The 21,782-nt window shown below is 39.4% G+C and overlaps 1 protein-coding gene across 16 annotated transcripts in view; it reads left to right on the plus strand.

Moving 5' to 3' along the window:
- The window catches only part of FHIP1A (FHF complex subunit HOOK interacting protein 1A), a 438,671-nt gene that overhangs the window by 309,502 nt on the left and 107,387 nt on the right, over positions 1–21,782 (plus strand). For all 16 annotated transcript variants that reach the window (XM_069105531.1, XM_069105522.1, XM_069105520.1 and 13 more), the window contains one exon: positions 138–224. In XM_069105531.1, the coding sequence (XP_068961632.1) occupies positions 138–224 (87 nt within the window). The remainder of the gene's footprint in view (positions 1–137; positions 225–21,782) is intronic.

Raw genomic sequence — 21,782 nt, forward strand, 5'->3', positions numbered from 1 at the left:
AGATAAAACCAAACGCCCCGAGATAAAACCAAACGCCCCCAGATAAAACCAAACCCCTCAAGATAAAACCAAACCCCCAAGATAAATCCAAAGCCCGAAGCCTGACAATGAGTGGTGATGAGATCTTTCTTTCCTAGGTCGCCCATCCCCTGATTCGTAACCAGCTTGTCAACTACATTTACAATGGGTTCTTAGTGCCAGTGTTGGCTCCTGCTCTCCATAAGGTCAGTTATTGTTATTGGTATTTAGTAATAAATTGTAGTAATGATTGGTAATTAGTATAAATTGCATCTGATCGGTAATTAGTATAAATTGCATCTGATCGGTAATTGGTATAAATTGAAATTGATTTGTACAAAGAAGATGGAAGCCCTTGTGATAGCTTTAAATTCTCTTTCATCTTGCCATTTCTGTATTTTATTTGACTGGTTTCAAATGCAACAGAAATCTTTACAGGTGTTAGACTTATGCTGTGCCATAGAACACATTAAAATCTATATCGCTGGGAAGATCATATTAGACATTTCAGTCAATCAAGTAATCAGTGAACAAATATTTATTAAGCACCTACGGGGTGCCAATAAACATTCTTCCCAAGTGGTGACAGGACAGATGCCTGGACTTCATTAGACTTTCAATCTCATTATCTTGCAAGAGCACATCAACCCTAAAACTTAAACCCCCCTCAGAAACCCCTGCCCCTGTGGCCTCTCCCTTGGTCCAGAGTATGGAGAACTCCTCACAGATGCTATGTTTAAGGAAGGTGTTCAGGGGAGTCATCTCTCTATTTCTCGGCTTCACTCTTCAGGGCTTCATCATGTCCCATACCTTGCCTTTTTGGCTTCTTTAATGTGATATCTTCCCTTATTAGATTGTGATCTTCCTGAGGGCAGGGTTCTGTCTTTCTTTGCATCCTCAGTGCCTGACACATAGTAAGCATTTAATAAACATTTCTTTGACTGACTGAGTAAATGCTGGAGACACAAAGGCAACAAAAAAAAATGAAACTGTCTATTCCTTCAGAGAGTTTGCCTTCTAAAGGCGGAATAACATGTACCACATAAACCAAGTCTTCTTTTACAGATGAGGAAACTGAGGCCTGGAGAAGGTCAGGGTGACTGACCCAACATCATGTAGGTGGAAAGTTAGTTTAAAAGTTTAATGGAAAGTTTGGAACTAAACTCAGATCCCATGACTCTAAATTCTATATCCTTTCCACTGCCCTAAAGTTGTAGATGATTAGTAAATATTTTGATAGTTTAAAAAGTCTTAGGGCTAAAGTGAGGAGATAGAATAGGGTAGCAAATAAATTAACTGAGTGGAGCTGGGGGGCAAGAGAAGAGAGTATTGAAATAGAGAAAGGCCCTCTTGATGCAGGCTTGGAAAGAGATGATAAACATTCTGTCTGGTCTTATACTTTTCATGTCTTGGAAAATAATTATAATATCCTGCACAAGACAGTAGTGGTTTGGCCGTTGTGGTAGGCAGAAAACACAACTTTAGCAGTGGCTTTGAGGATTTGCTGGAGGGGACTGGTACTGGAAGTGAGCATTTAGTACCAGCTTTGCCACTAACTAGCTTTGTAACCTCTGATAGCTCACCTATCCCCACTGGATTTTAGTTTCCTCATCTTTAATATGAAAATATTGGATTCCAGATAATCTGTAAGTCATTTTCCAGGTCCAACATTCCGGAATTGTCACATCTATAAAGAAGATTGCTTTGGTTACCACTAAATGGATACTACCAAGAACCAGGCATTTGTTCTTATGGTTTTTACTTTTTTGTTTGGGGATCTATAAGGGGATAATACAGAGCAACAAGGGTGCCAGTAGATAATGGAAAAGGAGAAATCAAACAGTAATGAAATAGGAGAGAAATGGGAAAATTATCATTCTCTCCCTTCTTTTGTAATCATTTCACAATCCATAACAGTAACAGCTGTGACCTTAAATGGAGTCCCCCCCCCTGCCTGCCCCACCCTCTGTGTTGCTTTGCCAAGAGAACTTGTTTATGTTTCACTAAATAAATAATTTCAGATAAATACATCAGAGAGAAACACCCCAAATCCACCAGAATAATTTATTTCTTACATCACCTCAGGGCTAAGACTGTGCTTGAAATAGATACATGACTGAAATCATTTTGGCCATTTCTTTAAATGTGTATGATCTGGGCTGACCTAAACCATTTTGGGGCTGCTTGTTTTAATGTTTGTCTTCTAAACAGGGACATACATATTTATGATCTGCTTCAATGCAAGCACAGCAGTTCTTGGCTTATTGATTTAGGGAGATGGGTGGACGTTCTGTTTATTTGTTTATTTTTCTGAGTGATGAAAAGGAGAACGTTTGGGGAAATTAAGAGCCAACATTGCTCCTGGAAGGGATACATTTGCTTTATGGCAGTCAGTGGATATGGTGATGTAACCTGCCCTTCCCCCTACTCTGTGCCCCCTTTTAGATAGCTCAGGTTCTAGGGACTTTGTTGCTCAGAATCCTTTCAAAACAAAGCCTACAAATCCTCATCAGTGTGCTTTAGCTTTACCAGTAAGCTCAAATAACAGGCTATTCTTTTTTAAAAAATCATTTATGTATTTCTAGTTTTCAGCATTTACTTTTATAAGATTTTGAGTTCTAAATTTCCCTCTCTCCCTCCTTTCTCACCTCCCCAGTAGGGCATGCAATTTGATACAGACTATACATGTACAATCATACTAAACACTAGTCATGTTGTAAAAGAAGAATCAGAGCAGAAGAGGAAAACCACGAGAAAGAAAAAAGAGAAACCCTAAACGCGCGATTTATATTCATACTCCATAGTTCTTTTTCTGGATGTGGATAGCACTTTCCATCTTGAGTCTTTTGGAATCATCTTAGATCATTGCATTGTCTAACAAAGTTGATCATTACACAATGTTACTGTTGCTATGTACAGTGTTCTCCTGATTCTGCTCACTTCACTTGGCATCAGTTCATATAAGTCTTTCCAGGTTTTTCTGAAATCTGCCTGCTCACCATTTCTTATGGAATAGTGGTATTCCATTGCATTCTCATACCACAACTTGTTCAACCATTCCCCAACTGATGGGCATCCCCTCAATTTCTAATCCTCTACCACTAAAAAGAGAGCTGCTATAAATATTTTTTTATGAATAGGTCCTTTTCCTTTTTTTATGATTTCTTTGGGATATAGACCTAGTAGTGGTATTCTTAGATCAAAGGGTATTCACAGTTTCCTAACCCTCTAGGCATAGTTCCGAATTGCTCTCTAGAATGGTTGGAACAGTTCACAACACCGCCAACAATGCATTAGTATAACATGTCATTCTTAACTAAGGCATTTTATTTAATTAGAAATGTTTATTAAATAATAACACAATATTCCCTCCATAAAGCATGAGCTCATTGCCCATGAAAACACATATACTCAATGGGAAGGGTGGACTTAAAGCCATTATGTTTTGGATATCCCCACATAGGAAGCATGTTTGGCCAGGATATGTGCCCAAAGGGACAAGCCATGCTGTTGATGCTGCAAGATCATCAGTGTCTTCTACTGGTGTCTGTTATCTTGTAGACCTGTTCCCTGACAGGTTCTTTTTTTTGTGCTTCTCCCCAGACGCTCTTCTCTGTACTACCTGGTCATCAAGGTCAGTTATTTTTCAGGGTTACCTAATCCCTTATGGACACTAGTGGTTACACTCTTTTTGCCAGCTCTAGAGACTACTGGAGGTGCTGTTATTAATAGGCCTTTCCCCTACAGAAGAGAAGGTATAGCTTTTCAAGTTGGTTCTATCACCTGGTTTTTCACCTACCTCCTGTGCTTTGGCTGTAATCCATAGTTTCTCAGTTCAAATGGAACACAATTTATGATCTCAAACTCATTTTAATTCTTCGGTTATATACTCTCCTGTCTGAGGCTCCCTAGGGCTCTACTTAAACAGAAAAGGGAATGAGAAACTCTATGGTAAAGGAGCTGTCTTGACCTCATCCTGGCAACCCCTCTCTTCAGTGCACAAGGTAATGACTTTTCTGGCTGGAGAATTCTGAAAGGCTATGGAGTTTTGTCCTACTTTCCCCAGCGACATATCACAGCCTGTTTTTTTTTTTTTCCCCACTGACCTCTGTGAGATAGCTGGAAGCCCAACCAGATAGAGGCTTTCCAAGATCTGCCCCAACTGTGGCAGTTTGGCAGCTGTGGAATTATTAGGGTTCTATGGTCTGTGCGACTGAGGCCTGAGGATTCAGAGATAGGGCACTCACTGTGGTAGTGATCGTTATCAGCATTATAATTAGCAAATATAACTATATTATATATTATATAAATAATAAATTATACAAATATAATTAGTCAATTTGTAAATATAATTGGTAAATTAGTAAACATATGCTGTATGGTAGGAGCTTTCCTCCTTAGAGCTAAGATGGACCTCAGCAGTGATGTGGTCTACCCCTCTCATTTTGCAGATGAGGATACTGATTTTTGAAAAAACTTAAATGACTTGCTTCAAGTGTGTGTAGCTACTTATTTAGATACAGTGGGATTAGGACAGAATCTCTCATATCAAGAAGGTTTGAATAGGAGCATGAGACAGACGATCATATGTCTGTGTATAAATACATGAGTAAGTCTTGTTATACATGAACTAAACTTAAATTTTAGAGACCAATAAGACTAAATTCCTTTGACCACATAATGAGAAGATTGTTCTCATTAGAAAAGATCCTGATGTTGGGAAAGATTGAAGGTGAACAGAAAAGGGGACGGAAGAGGATGAGATGGATAGATGGTGTCAGGGAAACAATAAACATGAACTTGGACAGACTTTGGGAGATAGTGGAGGATGGAAGGGTCTGGTATGCTCTGGTCCATCATGTGATTGAATGACTGAAAAGCAGCAATACCAGATGCATTCTAGAAAGATCGTTTTTCCTCTGTGTCTTTGGACATGTCTGGAAGGTATTCTTTCCATCCTTACCTCTGATTTTTGGAAACCTTAGCTTCCTTTAAAGCTAAGCTTTTACAGGAAGCCCTTACCAATCTTTCTAGAAATCAGTACTCTTTCCCTCCTGAAATTATATTGTATTTACTCATCTAAGTTCAAGTTGTATATCCCCAATAAGATGTAAGCTCCTTGAAGTCAGATACTATAGCTAGGTCCCCATTTAGTGGTCATCATGAAACCTAAAAAGTAAATACGTTATTTGAATTTGTTCCACATATTTCGATGGGTCTGGAACCAGTGACTATATTTTATATAATTATAACTCCAAAGAGCATGAATTTGAAAACATGCAACCACCTGATAGAATTCATTATTCTCCCTAATTGGAACCTGGCTGTGTTTCATTTTTGTCTTTCTATCCCCAGCACCTATCAGAGTGTCTGCCATGTACTAGATGCTTCAGAAATGATTGTTGAATTCCATTCATTTGTATTTAGAGTAATTTATTTTTACTTTTAGGCAGGAAATAATGCTGGGTTCCACTGGTCTTGGAATCAGAAAGACTCATCTTTGTGAGTTCAGATCCAACATCAGACACTTAGTAGTTGTGTGACCCTGGGCAAATCACTTAACCCAATTTTCCTCAGTTTCCTCATCTGTAAAATGAGCTGGAGGAAAAAATGGCAAACTACTCCAGTATCTTTGCCAAGAAAACTCCAAATGGGGTCACAAAGATTTAGATGGGACTAAAATGACTCAGCAACAAAAAAATGCATGAGTTTCTTCCACTGTAAAATGAATCCATTAAAGGGACTCTGTAATTCTATGAACAATCTTCATAAGATACTAATAGTTATCAATTATGTAGTGATTTAAGGTTTGTAAAATGCTTTATATATGTTATCTTGTTAGATCCTCACAACAACCTTATGAGATAGGTGCTATTATCTCCATATTACAGATGAGGAAACTGAGTCTGAGAGAGGCTAATCAGTTTGCCTGGGGGTCACACATTTAGTAAGTGTCTGAGGCAGAATTTGAACTCAGGTCTTCCTGATTCTGAGTTCCTTATTCTACACCCTATGTCTCCTACTTGCCTCTAAGTTGAAGAAGCATCTTATCTCTAAAAAATCTTAAATGATCCCCCAGACTTCTTTATTATCTCATTTCCAGATGTAACAATCTTCACTGTCAGGATTTTTTTTTAAAGTTCTTTGATAAATTCTGCCCGACCTCCTCATTTCTGCAATTTAAGAACATTTGTGGCTGTTGGAGCCTCAGTGGAGAGAGACCATCTGGTCATCAGCCATTCGGTAAAAGCCCTTCCATCTACTTAACAGCAATAGGAGAGCTCCCATTTATTTAGGGCTTTATAAAGCTTTCCTCTAAACAATCCTGTGAAGACTGGCAGGAAGTCCTTCTTCAGTCTCAATATTTGGAGGCCGATTAATCTCCACTCTTTCCACTTTCCCCCTCAGTCTTTGTTGGCTTACCTTTCATCATCTGGGTAGTTTCTCTTCTGAGATTCTCTTTTACATAAAACTACCCAGACTCTAGTGGGGTAGGATCCACTCTTGAGTGCAATGAGAGGCTTGTTTTGAATCCCTGTATTCTGTAGGCCTATTTATAAATGTCAGTGTTGCACATGGATTAAAAAATGTATTTAATTGTTGCTTTCTATGATGAGTGGATTGTGGTCAGTATTTTTCTCTGAGACTCTTGGATTGTTCCCTGTTAACGCTTTTACAAAGCCTTTCATAGGACGATAGGACTTAGTATTGAAAAGAACCTTAATAGCAGAATATATGTAGAGCCTGCTATGTGTCTGTACTGTGCTAAGTTCTTTTTTTTTTCTTTTTGGAGGGGGGAGGCCAGGGTAATTGGGGTTAAGTGACTTGCCCAAGATTACATGGCTAGTAAGTGTTACATGTCTGAGGCTGAATTTGAACTCAGGTCCTTCTGACTCCAGGGCTGGTGCTCTATTCACTGCACCACATAGCTGCTCCTGCACTCTCATTTTCTAAGTTAGGGAGGAAGCTCAGCAAAATTTCAGTAACTTAGCCAAGCATCACAGAGACACAACATCTCAGGGTTGGAAGGACTGCACAGGTAGGTCATCTGATCGTATCCATCTCTGAACAGGGATTCTCTCTACATCCCATCTGACAAATGGCCAGTCCAGCTTTTGACTGAGCAGCTCCACAGAGAAGGGTCCTCACTACCTTTTTCTACTGTTCTAGTCCCAATTACAGAGTCTGATTTGAAGGGTCCTTGGTAGTCTTCTAGTGAAGCCCATGCTCCAAACAGAATCCCTTTTACCATCTTCCTGACAAGGGGTCATCCAGCCTTTGATTAAAGACCTAGGAGGGAGAGCCCACTATTTCTATAATTTGACAATTTCACTTTTGAATGACTTTAATTGTTAGGAGAGGCAGCTAGGTGGTTTAGTGAATAGTGCACTGGGGCTAGAGTCAGGAGGACTCATCTTCCTGAATTCTAATCCAGCCCCAGACACTTACTAACTGGGTGACCCTGGGGAAGTCACTTAACTCTGTTTATCTCAGTTTCCTCATCTGTAAAATGAGTGGGAGAAGGAAATAGCAAACCATTCCAGTATCTTTGCCAAGAAAACCCCAAATGGAGTCATAAAGAATGAGACACAATTAAAGAATGACTGAGCAGCAACAGTTGTTAGAAACTTCTTACAGAAGATACCAAATATCACTTTTCCTCTGGGACATCTATCCATTGCTCCTACTTATGTCCTTTGGGGTCGAGCGAAACAATTCACTTTCCTCTACCCTATCATAGCCCTTCAAATACTTGGAGACAGCTCCCATGTTTTGCCTGTGTCTTCTTTTATGAGATTTAAGGAAACTTTGTTGTTTCCTTAAACTACTCTTTTGCTGTGATATTGAGGCCTTTAACCTTCCTGGTTTCCCTCTTTAGGATATTCTCCCACTTCTCTTCTCCAGCTTTAGGATTTTCTCCAACCCAGAACTGAATACAATATTTGAGATATAGTCTGACCATGAGAGAATATAGAGAGAATCTCCCCTCTCTATTCCTGGATAGTATGCCCCTCTTTTTTTTTTTAGTATGCCCCTCTTAATGTAGCTTCCCCCACCCCACCTTCTTTGCTAAGTTTTTATTTATTCTATTTCCCAATTACATTAAAATGTTTAATGCTCATGAAATTTTTTTCAAATTCCATGTAAAAACAATTTTTAACTTTTGTTTTTTAAAATTTTGAGTTCCAAATTCTCTCTCTTTCCCCTTTACCCTTCCTGAAATGGCGAACAGTTAGATATAGTTTATACATGTACAGACATGCAAAATATATTTCCATATTAGCCTTTTAACATTCATTTGAAAAAAATGTTTGAGTTCTGAATTCTCTTCCTCTTTCCCTCTCCTCCTACACTCCTTGAGAAGGCAAGCAATATATTTATTATACATGTGAAGATATTAACACAGCTTTATATCACATTAGCTTTCTTGGCTAAGCTGTTTTGTATTATTGACATAGATCAAAACTTCAGTTTGTCTAATTCACCCAGATTTTTTTTTCGTACAAAGTACTATCTGTCTACACTTTCACTATCTTGTATTAGTGATGTTGATTTTTTGAACCCAAGTGTAAAACTTTATATTTGTCTCTGTTAAATTTCATCTTATTAGATTTGGCTGTTCAACTTTGTCAAAAGTTTTTTTAATTGGTCAGACAATAAATATTTATTAAGCATCTACTGTATGCTAGAAATCGTTCTAAGTGTTGGGGATATGCGAAAAGGCAAAAGACAGCTCCTGCTCTCAGGTTGCTTATAGTCTACATGGCAAACAGTTGTTTACAAATAAGCTATAAACAGGATTAACGGGAATTAATCAATGCGCTAGGATGAAGGGCTATCAGGGGAAGCTTCCTATAGAAGGTGAGATTTTTTCCTGGCAGTTGAAGGAAGCAGAGGGGCAGAGATAGAGGGAGAGAATTCCAGGCAAGGGGGTTAGCCCATAAAAATGCATGGTTTTTGGTGATAGTGTATCTCAATCAAGAAACTGAAAGGAAAGCAAATGTCACTAGATCTGTACATGATAGGGGTGTCGTTTGTAAGTGAATTGCGGAAAAGAGGGGTGGGGAGGTTATGAAACACTTTAAATGCCAGAGGATTTTGCATTTGGTTCTGGAAGTGATAGGGAACCACTGGAGTTTATTGAGTAGGAGGGTGCCCTGGTCAGATCTTGACTTTAGGAAGATCACTTTCACAGCTGAATGAGTCCTGACTGTAATCCTAGGGTTAGCTATCCCTCCCAGCTTGGCCATTCTTGCATGTGTCTGGCACCAAATCCAGTGTTCTTTCATCCACATCAGCCTGTCTGTTGCTACTCACTCCTTACCTTGTCTGCTCTCTTACTCCTTCTTGAGGAATTTTATCCTTTTGGGATCTTGCCCAGTTTATTTCTGTCTACTTTTGCAGCAGGCCCAAGGACACTTCAAATTTCATTCTTCCTTTCATTCTGCAGACCCTGAACCTATATCTCCCTGCCTGATTGGTCCTTTAGTAAGTTACGTATGGTTTTTTTTTCTTTTAGCCAGGATTTGTGATTGCAGACATGGCAGGAATGCAGAACCAGGTTAAGATGTAATTGGGAAGTATTTAACACAATAAGTAAAAATATAATAGGAGACATATAATGTTGCTATAAGATTTCTAGGTCCATATGCAGTCAGCAGGGTTCCTTATATATGGCCCCCATTTTTGTTTGAATGTAATACCACTGGTATAGAAATTTCCTAGTGTGGAACTAACATCTGGTGTTGCAAATGTGCGACTCTTCTGTGATTTACAGCTTTTTGAAGACAGGGACTGTCTCTTTTTGAAATTTGCTTATATTTATACCCAGCTCTTAGCGTGCCACGGTACCTGCATGTTGTGGGCATTTCATAAATGCTTGTTGCCTATCGCCTGCCTTCCTGTCTTAGAAAATTGTCTCAGGGGTGAGGGAGTGGGACTGAGGGGTGTGACAACTTGCCAGGATCTTGTGTGTGCGGGTCAAAGGTAAGGCTCCAACGCAGGTCGTTTTGACGCCACGATCAGCCCTCGAGCCACATCCTCTTGCTTCCTCTCACACGGCCCAGAGAAGTTAGTCTTACCTTGTCTAGACTGTTGGTGTTGGTGTGCGTCCTCTTGGAGAGTATGCTCTGGCTGGCTCTTTGCCTTGGCGCCTCTTCTGTGACTCGCATACCTGCACTAGGTGTGATGTTAACGAGCACATGAATGACCTAGTGCTCTCTATAGCTTGCTTCCTCTGTTTCCCTGTGACTACTGCCAGTGACCTATAGGCAAAGAAGCAGAAATTTAATTAGGAAGCCAGGCTTGGCTGGAATGGGTGTGGCATGGTTCAAATGATCATTCATTCAGTCTCCTCATTCATGTTGAACTCAACAGATGGATTCCTACAAGGTACTGCTTATGCAGACAGGCAGATGTAATGATCACTGGAGCTGACCAGTAATCACAGTGGAACGTGGTAATTAAAAGGCCCAGTCCTGTCATGGGCCTGAAGCAATGTACTGGGAAGTGGAAGCAGCACTGCTAAGACTCAGATTGAAAAGTCATATTTAAACAGATCAATTCTCAGACAGACAAATTAATAATTTCTGTATTCAGTGAGAGCTAGTTATTAAACAGACCCAGAGGGGTCTGTAAGATGTACCAAACACTCAAGTTTAGGAACACTGGCTTTATTAATTGGAAGCTAAAAGATAGCAATGTCCTTAATATTTTGCAGTTAGTGCATAAATTGAAATTTCTCATCTTCTATCCTTCTCATCCCCCTCCTTCCCCTGCCCTGTAAGCTTCTGGAAGTCCAGTGTGGATCACTGCCCACTGAGCTGGGTGCTCCCCAGCTGGCTTCCTTGGGAGATCTTCTAGAAACCGTAATGTGCTTATTGTCCCTTTGTTCTTGTTTAGTTGTTTTAGTAGTGTCCTACTCTTCCCATTTGGTTAGGGTTTTTGTTGGTTTTTGGCTTTGTTTTTCTTTTTTTGCAAAGATACTAGAGTGGTTTGACATTTCTTTCTTCAGCTCATTTTCCAGATGAGAAAACTGAGGTAACACAGGGTTACTGACTTGCCCAGGCTTACACAGCTAGTAAGTGTCTAAGTTTGGATTTGAACTCAATATGATCTTCCCTGATTACAAACCCAGTGCTCTCTCCACTGTGCCACCAACTGCCCTTGTTGTTCCTTAATATACTTTAAAATGGCTAAATACATCACTCTAAGAATTAGTATTTGGTATTAGGTATTAATTTGGGTATTTCTTTTCTTATTGGCAAGTTCTTTAAATGTACTGTGATCAAGTGACATTATTCATAGTTTTCCTAAATTTCTCCTCTTTTAGCTTACAGTATCATATGAACATAAGGAGTACTGCCTGTCATTTGGCCTCTTTGATGTTCTACGCAGATGGTTTTCCATGAACACTCTCCCTGGAATGTGCTCCCTCACCTCTGCCTCTCAGAATTCATGGCCTCCTTCAGAGGTCGGCACCAGTACCTTTTCTGATCACTCTATTCCTACTGCCCCCCTTCCATGAAATTCCTTTGTATTTATATTTTTCATTTACTGATCATGCCATGGCAGGAGTGTAACAAGTATGAGACTCCCCCTTACCTTTGCTTCCATGCATAGTAGGGCTTTTGCTAACTGAGCTTTAGAAATTCTTGTGTATGTGTGAGAAACAGTGTGTGAGCTTGCATCTCTCTAAGCTCTTGGGAACTAATATAGTAAGCGTCCTAAGCCTTCACCATTACTTTAGTCTTACGTATCAGGTTCAAAATCAACAAAGGGATATTTTCTGATGTTTCCTTATAAATTAATAACAATGCAAAATCTCACAAATTAATTATCTCCAAGCTTCCACTCTGGGATAAACTTCTTTCTCTGCATACTGTCTTTGGGTAATAAACCCTAATATTATTGGCTTGGATAAACATTCTTACTAATTGTATAATTATTAACAAAAACAGATAATGTAAAAAGATATAGTTATATTTTTATACTTTCATTGATCTATTTTCATATATAAATAAATATATGGCACATATATACATTGTATATACGTTTTATATATTTCATATATATATATAGAACATTTTAAGTATGTGGTATATTTAATCCAATTATCTGTGTATACATACATATATAACATATTTGTAATGATATGTACTGTTTCAGGTATGAGAAAAGTCACAGCTACTCATTATTTATTAGCATCCACTTAAACCATATCCCAGCCCTTCAGTTTTCTCAGGATGGCAGGCAAAGTGTCTTAGCAGTTCTCCTCAGGATATCTGAACCACAGGATGGCTTTTCCACTGAAAGAGTTAAACTTATTTCTCTCAAACTCTCTCAGTGATACCAGTAAATTGTATTATCTCCAAGTCTCATCAGGGAAAAATTTCCTCTAGCTTTCTCTTGGTCCTCGGGCTGACTCCTCAGCCATGACAGTTAACTCCCTCAGTCTCTCTCAGACTCCTTCTGTGTGGCAGTTTGTTACTCACCAACAGCGCACTCCTTCTCTCCTGAAGATACAGTAACAACCTTCAAAGTGTCTGTGAGGGAGGCTCTGAAAACTGAATTTGTATCTGCATGTTTCTCTCATCACCCCCAGTCCCTCACAAGGTCTCGCAGGAGCAGGGACTTAGTAATGCAGCTGGTGCCGGGCACCTGCAGACGAACATTTACTAAAGGCTTGTTGAATTGAAGCAAGTTGAGAATGTTAGTGGAGGCAGCCAGGATGCTTTGCCGAGCCTGTAGCTTCAGGCCTCACTTCGGGTACTGCCTGTGATCTCACCTCCAAGTGCCTCCCGCATCTCTTCTCTGAAGCGCTTGTTAGGTCACGGTCTGTGTTCCTACAGTGGTTCTCTAGGCTGCTGAAATTATAGATTGCAGGCATCTTCACACAATAGAATCATTTCCTCCATTGCATTACTGCTGTTTCCTGCTTTTGTGCCTTGTCACAATGTACCTTGTCCAGATTTTTGAGAGAGAAGAGTAAGAATCTAAAAATGTGTTTGTACTTTGGTTTGAGGAGTCAAAAGCCATTGTTTATGAGAACTGTCTGGAAGAGTTCCATTGTTGACGACTCTGAAATCATCTTTAGCTTCTATCTGTGACCCAACCAGCCCTTGATATGCGGACAGTCATGCCAGGACTGCAGAACTCTTTATCATTGCCCACTGAAAAGTGTCTGGTCATTGATATTCTTGGCTGTGAGATACATCAGGACATTTCTCAAAATGTCACAGTTTCCCTCACTGGTTTTGTCCTGCTCTGAACAGAAGGGAAACAAATGTTTGAAGTTGGGGTGACCCATTAAAGATCACCAGAGCTCATCAGGCTATAATCCATAGATTTAGAACTTGAAGGGACCTTACATATGATCTGGTTTAACACTGCCATTTTGCAGATGAAGAAATGGTGGCTCAGAGGGGTTAGCTGACTTGCCCAAAGTCATACAATTAAGAGCAGGTGAAGAACCAGGCTTGGAACCTGGGGCAGATGGGTAGGACACAGTGTGTGAAGAACTGGACCTGAAGTCAGGAAGACCCAAGTTCAAATTTGGCTTCAGACACATTACCTAAGTGACCCTGGGTAAGTTCCTTCCTCTCTTTCCTCAATTACAAATTAAGAATAACCTCCCAGGGGTTGTTGTTAGAATCAAATGAAATAGTAATTGTAAAGAGCTTAGCACAGTGCCTGACACATAGTAGGTTCTTAATAAATGCTTATTAAATTTATCTAACAAATAAATTTAAATATTAAAACATATTTAACAAACATTAAAATAAATATTAAATAAATTCTTAATAAAAATAAATGTTTCTTTTCTTCCTTGAACTCCAGAGCTTTTATGCAAAGTACAGGACTCTTTCCATGATGTTATAATCACTTATTCTATGTTCTTTATTGGAGACATGAATATAAACAATCATCTAACTGGATGGGATTTTAGAGATTAGTCAATTCAACTTCACATTTTACAGATGAAGAAATGTAGATCTAGAAAAATTAGTCTGGGCAAGTCATTTAATATCTGTCAGCCTCAGTTACTTTATTTGTAAAAGTGAGGGGGTGGTGGGACAAGAGGATTTCTAATGTCCCTTATGGATCTAAATTCTGTGATTCTATGACTCTCTGAGACTTTGACCTTGTGGCTTTGCCAAGGTTACACACACATTGCACAGTTAGTGGCAGATTTTGAGCTGTAATCCAGGTCTCCTGAGTCTCAGTCTAGTGATCTTTGCATCAGGTCATGATGACTCTCCCTATAGCACACTGGTCATGAAGAGCTTCCTCCATCTATCCATGGATCATCTATCTCTCCCTCTTCCTTCCCCTCCCCCTCCTTCTCTCTTCTTCTTCCCCTTCTCCCTCTCACCCTCCCCTTGCATATGTGCTTGCTCTCTCTCATGCACATGAATGTGCACACGTGCACACACACATACACAAACACAATCTTATATCTAAGCTAGTTTTTGCACCCCAAATTTCAACACAAAGTTATGGATTAAAATTAGAATTTAATAGAGGGCTCTTTGATTAACTGTGGAAAACCTATAAGTAAATGGAAACTGGACATCATGGAAGTAATCTCTGAGCTTTCCTTAGATCTTTGCTTGCTCTTCTACTTTGAAGCATTACAACTAATTGGAAGCCTCATGCTGTTTTTGCATTCTATTTTATCTTCTTACTTAAATGCTTTATGGACACGAGGCTCAGAGGAGAAGAGCAGGGGCATGGTGGTTCTGGAGAGCCAGGCAAAGCTCATGTTCAGGAACTTGGATCTTGCTGTACATTGTCCCATCCCTCTAGGAGAAATGGTCACTCCTCCTCAGCCATTGGATTAGTGACATCATCATCATCATGGTGCCAAACAGTTTAATTTTCCTAGGAAGACAATCAAGATGGTGACAGAGAAATTCATTGAGAGTAGAGATTGTTTTATTTTGAGGGGTATTTGTATCACTAGCACCTACCAGAGTGTTTGGCACACAGTAGAAATTTTGTAGATGATTGCTGGTTGGTTTATGATATCTGGTTATTGTAATGCAATAAAATTTTATGTCATATTACTATATAATGAGGAGATCATGTGGTAGAGTGGATAGAGTACTGGGCTTGGAATCAGGAGGACCTGGGTTTGAATGTTGCTGCAGATACTCACTAGCAATGTGACCCTGGGCAGGGCATAGGATCATAGGCTTAGAGCTGGAAGAGACCTCTTAGATCATTTAATCAACCTCCTCATTTTACAAATGAGGAAACTGAGGTCTGGAGCAGCTACATTATTTGCTGAAGGAACACAGGTTCAATAGGTAACAAATCCAAGTTTTGAACCCTGGTCCTTTCACTTCAAATTAAGCACACCCTCTTTATTGCTGCACCTTCTTTTATTGGCCACAACTAAGCACAATTCAGATATTGACCTTTCTCCAGTTTATTTACATAGATACAAAATGTATTTACACAGTATATGATAATTAGATGGGTAAACTAGCAACAGCAGATCTCTCCAGCTCATGTTGCATGGAAACAGGAGTTCTACATGGAGATTTACTGGAAAGGTGTCAGGTGCACAGAAAATGGAGTATTTGGTAAGCTAGCTATATGGGAGAGAGAAAGTATAGAATACCCAAGGCTATACCATACTTCTCTCTTGGAAAGACTAAGAAAATGTTTCAGAATTCAAACATCAATTATTTAAAGATTCTTAAAATGGTTTGAGGTGAATTTCTTAATTTAAATAATGTGACTAGTATAATTGATTGAAAACTAATTTTGAGAATAATATAATTATAAAAAGTTTATCTGTAATTAGGAGCAGGCAAGTTTTATAAATGCTGTTTCACAGGGTTTGGAAGTGGACTTAGAATTTCATTGGCATTGAGAATTCCCAGATGAGAAATCACTCCCTACAAATGCAGGTGGCCACCTTCTCTGAAACTTAAGAGAGTTGCCTGGAGTGCAGAGATGTTAAGTTTTTTGCCCAAGGTCACACAGTAGTTATCCTAGGCAGGGTTGATCCTAGATCTTCCTAAGGATTGAACCTTGATCTTTCTGAGGGTTTGCAAGACAGATAACACTAGAACACAGGAGGACTGCTAGCACAGGTTCACTCTTGATCTGATCAGACAGGAATGACAGGAAGAGAGCTTCAGAGGGGTTAATAAACTTACTTTATTCTAGTCTAGTCTTCTCAAAAGGGTTGCTGATAATGGGAGCCCAACTCCTACAGCATTCCCTAATCACCCTTCTCAAAGGGGCCGGCCTGAAGCAGGGGGCAACTACGCTGACATTTCAGTGGGGTGAGTTAAGACAGGAATAGCTCATGCACTCCCTTAAATCTCCTCAAGCCTCAGTGGGGGCTAGTTGAGACAAACAGATTCCCCCCAAGCCTTGATGGAGGCCAATCAAGGCATGCACAGCATTCCAGCTTGTGCATTCAACCCTAAGGGTTCTCCATGTACTGACCAATGCCCACTTGCTTTATAGAGCAACAAAGAAGGCATCTTGCCAGCAATAGCCTCACAAGTTTATATTATCTCACCATTATATCTTACTGTGTAGTCACAGTGGATATTTACAGTTTTAAGCACAAATGTTTATATTATTTATCATTATATAACACTATGCAAGCATGGTGGAGATGTTTTAACCCATTATCAGGAGAACTTATATCTAATACCTGGGAACAAGAGATTGTTATGCCTATGAATCCTGGAACTAAACTATACAATAGAATTACAAAAAAATCCACCTTATATACACTAAAATCCACCTTACTTATAGGGTTGAAACTAGATCTTCCTGAGAGTTGAACCCTTGATCTTTCTGAGGGTTGAACCTTGATCTTTTGACTCCAAAGCTATCACTGTGTCTACTACACCACACTTCCTCTTGCTTTTGTAGGGGTAAGTATGAATATTGTTTCATATCAGAGAGAAAGAAGCAAGTGGTGTGGAAATAGCACTAGACTTTGTAATCAAAAGAACCTGAGTTTGGGGTCTGGTTTTGAGATCTTTGTTCACTTCCTCTATAAGATGAATATTAGTATTAGTGCTTGTATAACCTACATTATCAGAATTAGGAATATATGGGTTTGAATCTTTCTTGATACTTATTAACTATGTAACTGAGTATGCAACTTAAGCCTCTTGAACCTCAGTGATCTTATCTGAAAAATGAGAGTAATTACAGCACCCACTTCAGGGGCTTGTTGTGAGAACCAAATGAAATAATGTATGTAAAGTGCTTTGTGACCCTTAAGGCACTAAATAAATGTGAATTGTCACTGTACATGTTTTCTCACTTTTCAGATTTTTCTGGAGTACTTTTTCTGGATCTTTCCTTTTACCTGTCATATCTTACTTTGCTGTGTTGTTGTTCAGTCATTTCAGTCGTATCTGACTCTCCGTGACCCCATTTGGAGCTTTCTTGGCAGAGATACTGGAATGGTTTGCCATTTCCTTCTCCAGCTCATTCTCCAGATCAGAAAGCTGTGGTAGACAGGGTTAAGTGACTTGCCCAGGGTCACACAGCTAGTAAGCATCTGGACGATGAGTCTTCCTCACTCCAGGTCTGACACTCTATTCACTGCGTCTCCTAGCTGCCCCCCTACCTTACTGTACTTAATGGAAAATTAAAATAGTCCTTTGTTCTCAAGGAGCTCATACCCCAATGCTGAAGACAGGTGAAGAATGAATGAAATAAGCCTTTATTAAGCACCTACTCTACACCAGTTACTGTTAAGGCCTTTAAAAATATTTTCTCATTTTATCCTCACAACAAGCCTGGGAGGTAAGGATTATTAAATTTACATTTGAGGAAACTGAGGCAAACAGATTAAGTGACTTTCTCAGGGTCACACAGCTAATGAGTATCTGAGACTGTATTTGAATTCAGGTTTTTCTGATTCTAGTCCTACCACTGTATCCACTGCTCAGTCCCCTCTAGCTAGGTAGCATATGTAAATTTTCAGCTGCAAGCCAGATTGGAAGATCCCATGGTCCTTAGGATAAAACAGCAAAGCAGGTATTAATGCCTCTTCTTTGGTGTCATTTTCACTGATAAAATCATTCACTTCTGATGGTGAGCCATTTGACCTTGCCAAGTACAAATTCAGGTGATAGAGTACCTGTACTCAAGGTGTTTATTTACAGTCTAGTAAGCCTACATGCATATAAATAAGCATATAAATCACTCTAATCCAAGACAGATTTTGAAAAGTGTTGTGAGATAAAAATAAAATTCTTTGTGGGTTCAGAGGATCAGGTCGGGGGGTCACGAAGTTTTAATTTTCTAAAGGAAAGGACATGTGTGATGATTTGGGTGGAAATGAAGAGTGTTAGAGGTAAAGAATATTCCATAAGCAGAGAGACATGGAGAAGCAACCCCTTGGAATCTCGCTTTTGTCCCAGCCACTCTACTTAAACTGCTTTCTTCTGGGGTCGCTAATGTCCTCCTTATTGCCCCAGTTCAATGGCCTTGACTCAGGCTTCTTCCTTCTTGACCTCTATAGCATTTGTCCCACTTGATCACCCCCCCTTCCTATGGATGGTCTCTCTTCTTTACCATCTATGACTTTGGACTCTTATGGTTCCTGATGATTTCCCCTGATGCTTCCTAACTGATTTTCAGCTATAATTATTGATGAAATTCACCAAGCCATCTCAAATAATTTAAGTGCTGTAAACAATTATATTAAAAGCACATACAAAACTACTTTATAAATGCTTGGGAAACTTGGTCACACTTGTATTTCTTTGATGATACAGTTCTGCCTGTCAGAATTTGGGAACTCCAAATTTTGAAATTCTAGTGGGCCCTTTTGGACGTTTTCAAGTGCATTTATCTTTCTGTTTGAAGTTCATTCATGTATTCAACAAACATTTATTAAACTCTTACTATGTGTGAGATTTATGTATTCAACAAACATTTATTGAATCCTTATTATGTTCGAGATATCATACTAGCTGCTGTTGGTGTTTGGAAGTGGATTATGACTTATATATATTCTATACACCTTTGGTCCTGCCGTGGGGCCAGACTGTCCTGATCAGGGGAGTGAGTGTAAACCCACACAGCCAATTACATCTAGCTGTTCACAGACCAGACTTAGCATTTCACATCTCATCCTTGCCTACATATGTATGGTCCCCTGCTCTCTTTTCTTTTCTTTTTTGCTTTTTGGAGGGAGGAAGGCAGGGCAGTTGGGGTTAAGTGATTTGCCCAAGGTCACATGGCTAGTAAGTGTTAAGTGTCTGAGGTCAGATTTGAAATCAGGTCTTCCTGACTCCAGAGCTGGTGCTCTATTCACTATGCAACCTAGCCGCCCCTGCTTTCTTTTCTACCTCTTAGAAAGGATGTGTGAATCCTTACTCCTTGGATTCTACTCACTTTTTATTTCCCAAACCAAACATCCTTCTCTGGCAATCAGTCTTCTGTAAACATTGCCTCTCTCTTATAGAATCTATGTTCTTCAAGGACCAAGACTATTTCATTTTTTAAAATTGTATCCTAATGCTTAGCATAGTTCTTAACATGTAGTAACTGATTTAATAAATTTATTAAGGAGTTTATGATTTGGTAGAGAGATAAATATACATACAGAAATAATTTTTCTTGCCAAGGCTTTTTAACATGATTTAAGGGGTCTGCCTGGATGTTGAGAAATCAAGGAAATGACACCAATTCATAGAATCTTACCTCTGGAAAACTAGGTTAAGAGAGGCATTAGGTTCTTGGAATAAGGAGGGAATTACATACTCTTCCATCTTAGACCACTTCTGGAGGGTTGGGTTCAGCTCTGGGCCCCTCATTTTGGGAAGAAAATTGGTAACAGAAGGTTAACCATAATGGTTGAGTCCATACCACATGGGGAATATGTTGAACAAACTGGGGATGTTCAATCTGAAGAAGGAAAGAGTTGGGGGAGCAGGAGGGAAATGTCATGGCTATCCTCAAATGCTTAAAAGTGACTGGATTTTATGTTTTTGGCCCCTTAGGGCATATCCAGAATAGTGCTTAGAAGATATAGGTAAAGGTAAATATTGGCTTGATGGTAGAAAAAATGTCTAATCATCAGTTGTCTTAAGCAGGAAAGGGCTGCCTTGGGAGAAGGGACTATTGGCTGGTTTGTTTGTTTTTTTAAAGTTGGAGGAAGGAGTCTCTGTAATCCTTTCCACATTACTTACCAAGTGCTTGTGAATTGATTGATGGATTGCCCTGGGAGATGGTGCATTCCCTTTCTTTGAAGGTCTTGTGACAAACTTCTCATATTTGTGCTTAGTAGGGATTCTTTTTTGTATGAGTTGGACTAAGTAACCTCTTAGTGCCCTTTTCAACTGAAAAATTATGTGATTATATGATTAGAAGTGACTTGGTTTAACCACTTCCCTTTTTTTGGAGGGGGGAGGGTAGGGCAATTGGAGTTAAGTGACATGCCCCAAGGTCACACAGCTAGTAAGTGTGTCACCTGTCTGAGATCAGATTTGAACTCAAGTCCTCCTGACTCCAGGGCCAGTGCTCTACTCACTATGCCACCAGCCACCCCAACCACTTCCTTTTAAAAATTTAATTAAAATTTTTTTAATGATCAAACATTTATTTTTTCCTTCCTTATCTCCTCACCCCAACACTGGGGGAGAAAAAGAAAAAAAACCCTCTTGTGACAAATTAATGTTCTTAAACCTTATTGATCATGTCCAAAAATGTATGTTTCATTCTATAAATATAGTACTTTTTTTTTTTTAAAGCAATTGGGGTCAAGTAACTTGCTCAAGGTTACATGACCAGTTATTTCTGGGTGTGGTGCTGAGTATCTGAGCCCGGATTTGATCCCCAGGTCATCCTGACATTGGAGCTGGTGCTCTTACTCACTGAGCCACCTGGCCACCCCTTAGCAATTGGGGTTAAGTAACTTGCTCAAGGTTACACGGCTAGGTGTTTCTGGATGGGTGCTAAGTGTCTGAGCCCGGATTCGATCCCCAGGTCATCCCGACACTGGAGCTGGTGCTCTTACTCACTGTGCTACCTGGCCACCCCAATATAGTACTTTCTATCAAGAATAGCATGTTTCATTGTTGGTGCTCTGAAATTATGGTTAATCACTGGCCTGATCAGAGTTTTCAAATCTTTCCAAAGTATTTATTTTTATGATATTATTATTATTATGGCATATAAATTGTTCCTTGAATCTGCTCATTTCTTTCTGTATCAGTTCATACAAGTCTTCCCAGGTTTCCCTGAAACAATCTCTTTCCTAGTTTCTTATATTCTATTGCATTCACATACCATACTTTTTCAGTCATTCTCCATTTGATGGGTACCCCTTTAGTTTTCAGCTGATTGCCATTACAAGAATTTATACTGGTCCTTTTCCTCTTTCTTTCATCTCTTTGTGACATTGACCTGATAGAATAACCTTTTTTCAGATGATGAAGCTGAAGGCCAGAAGTATCTTACCCAAAGTTACTTAACTAGTAACTGACAGATCAGGGACTATATTTCAAATTTCCACTTCTCAGTCTGGTATTTTTTCCATTAACACACCAGATTTATGATTCCTTGACATTTACATTCTGAGTTCTCAAGTCAAAATTCTGTAAATGACTTAGACTCATAGAATATCATTGGAAGAAGAAACCAACTAGACCAGCCTCTACCAGAGTCTCTCCTACAAAGTCTCTGGCAAGTTCATTGAGCCATTATTTGAAGAATTATGAGCAGAGAAGACCCCTCTCTTCTGAGACAATCCATCCCCATTTGGG

This window comes from Petaurus breviceps, unplaced genomic scaffold, assembly GCF_028583685.1.
Source record: "Petaurus breviceps papuanus isolate PSGF00001 unplaced genomic scaffold, PetGlider_PUasm1.0 76, whole genome shotgun sequence".
NCBI classification, from domain to species: Eukaryota; Metazoa; Chordata; class Mammalia; order Diprotodontia; family Petauridae; genus Petaurus; species Petaurus breviceps.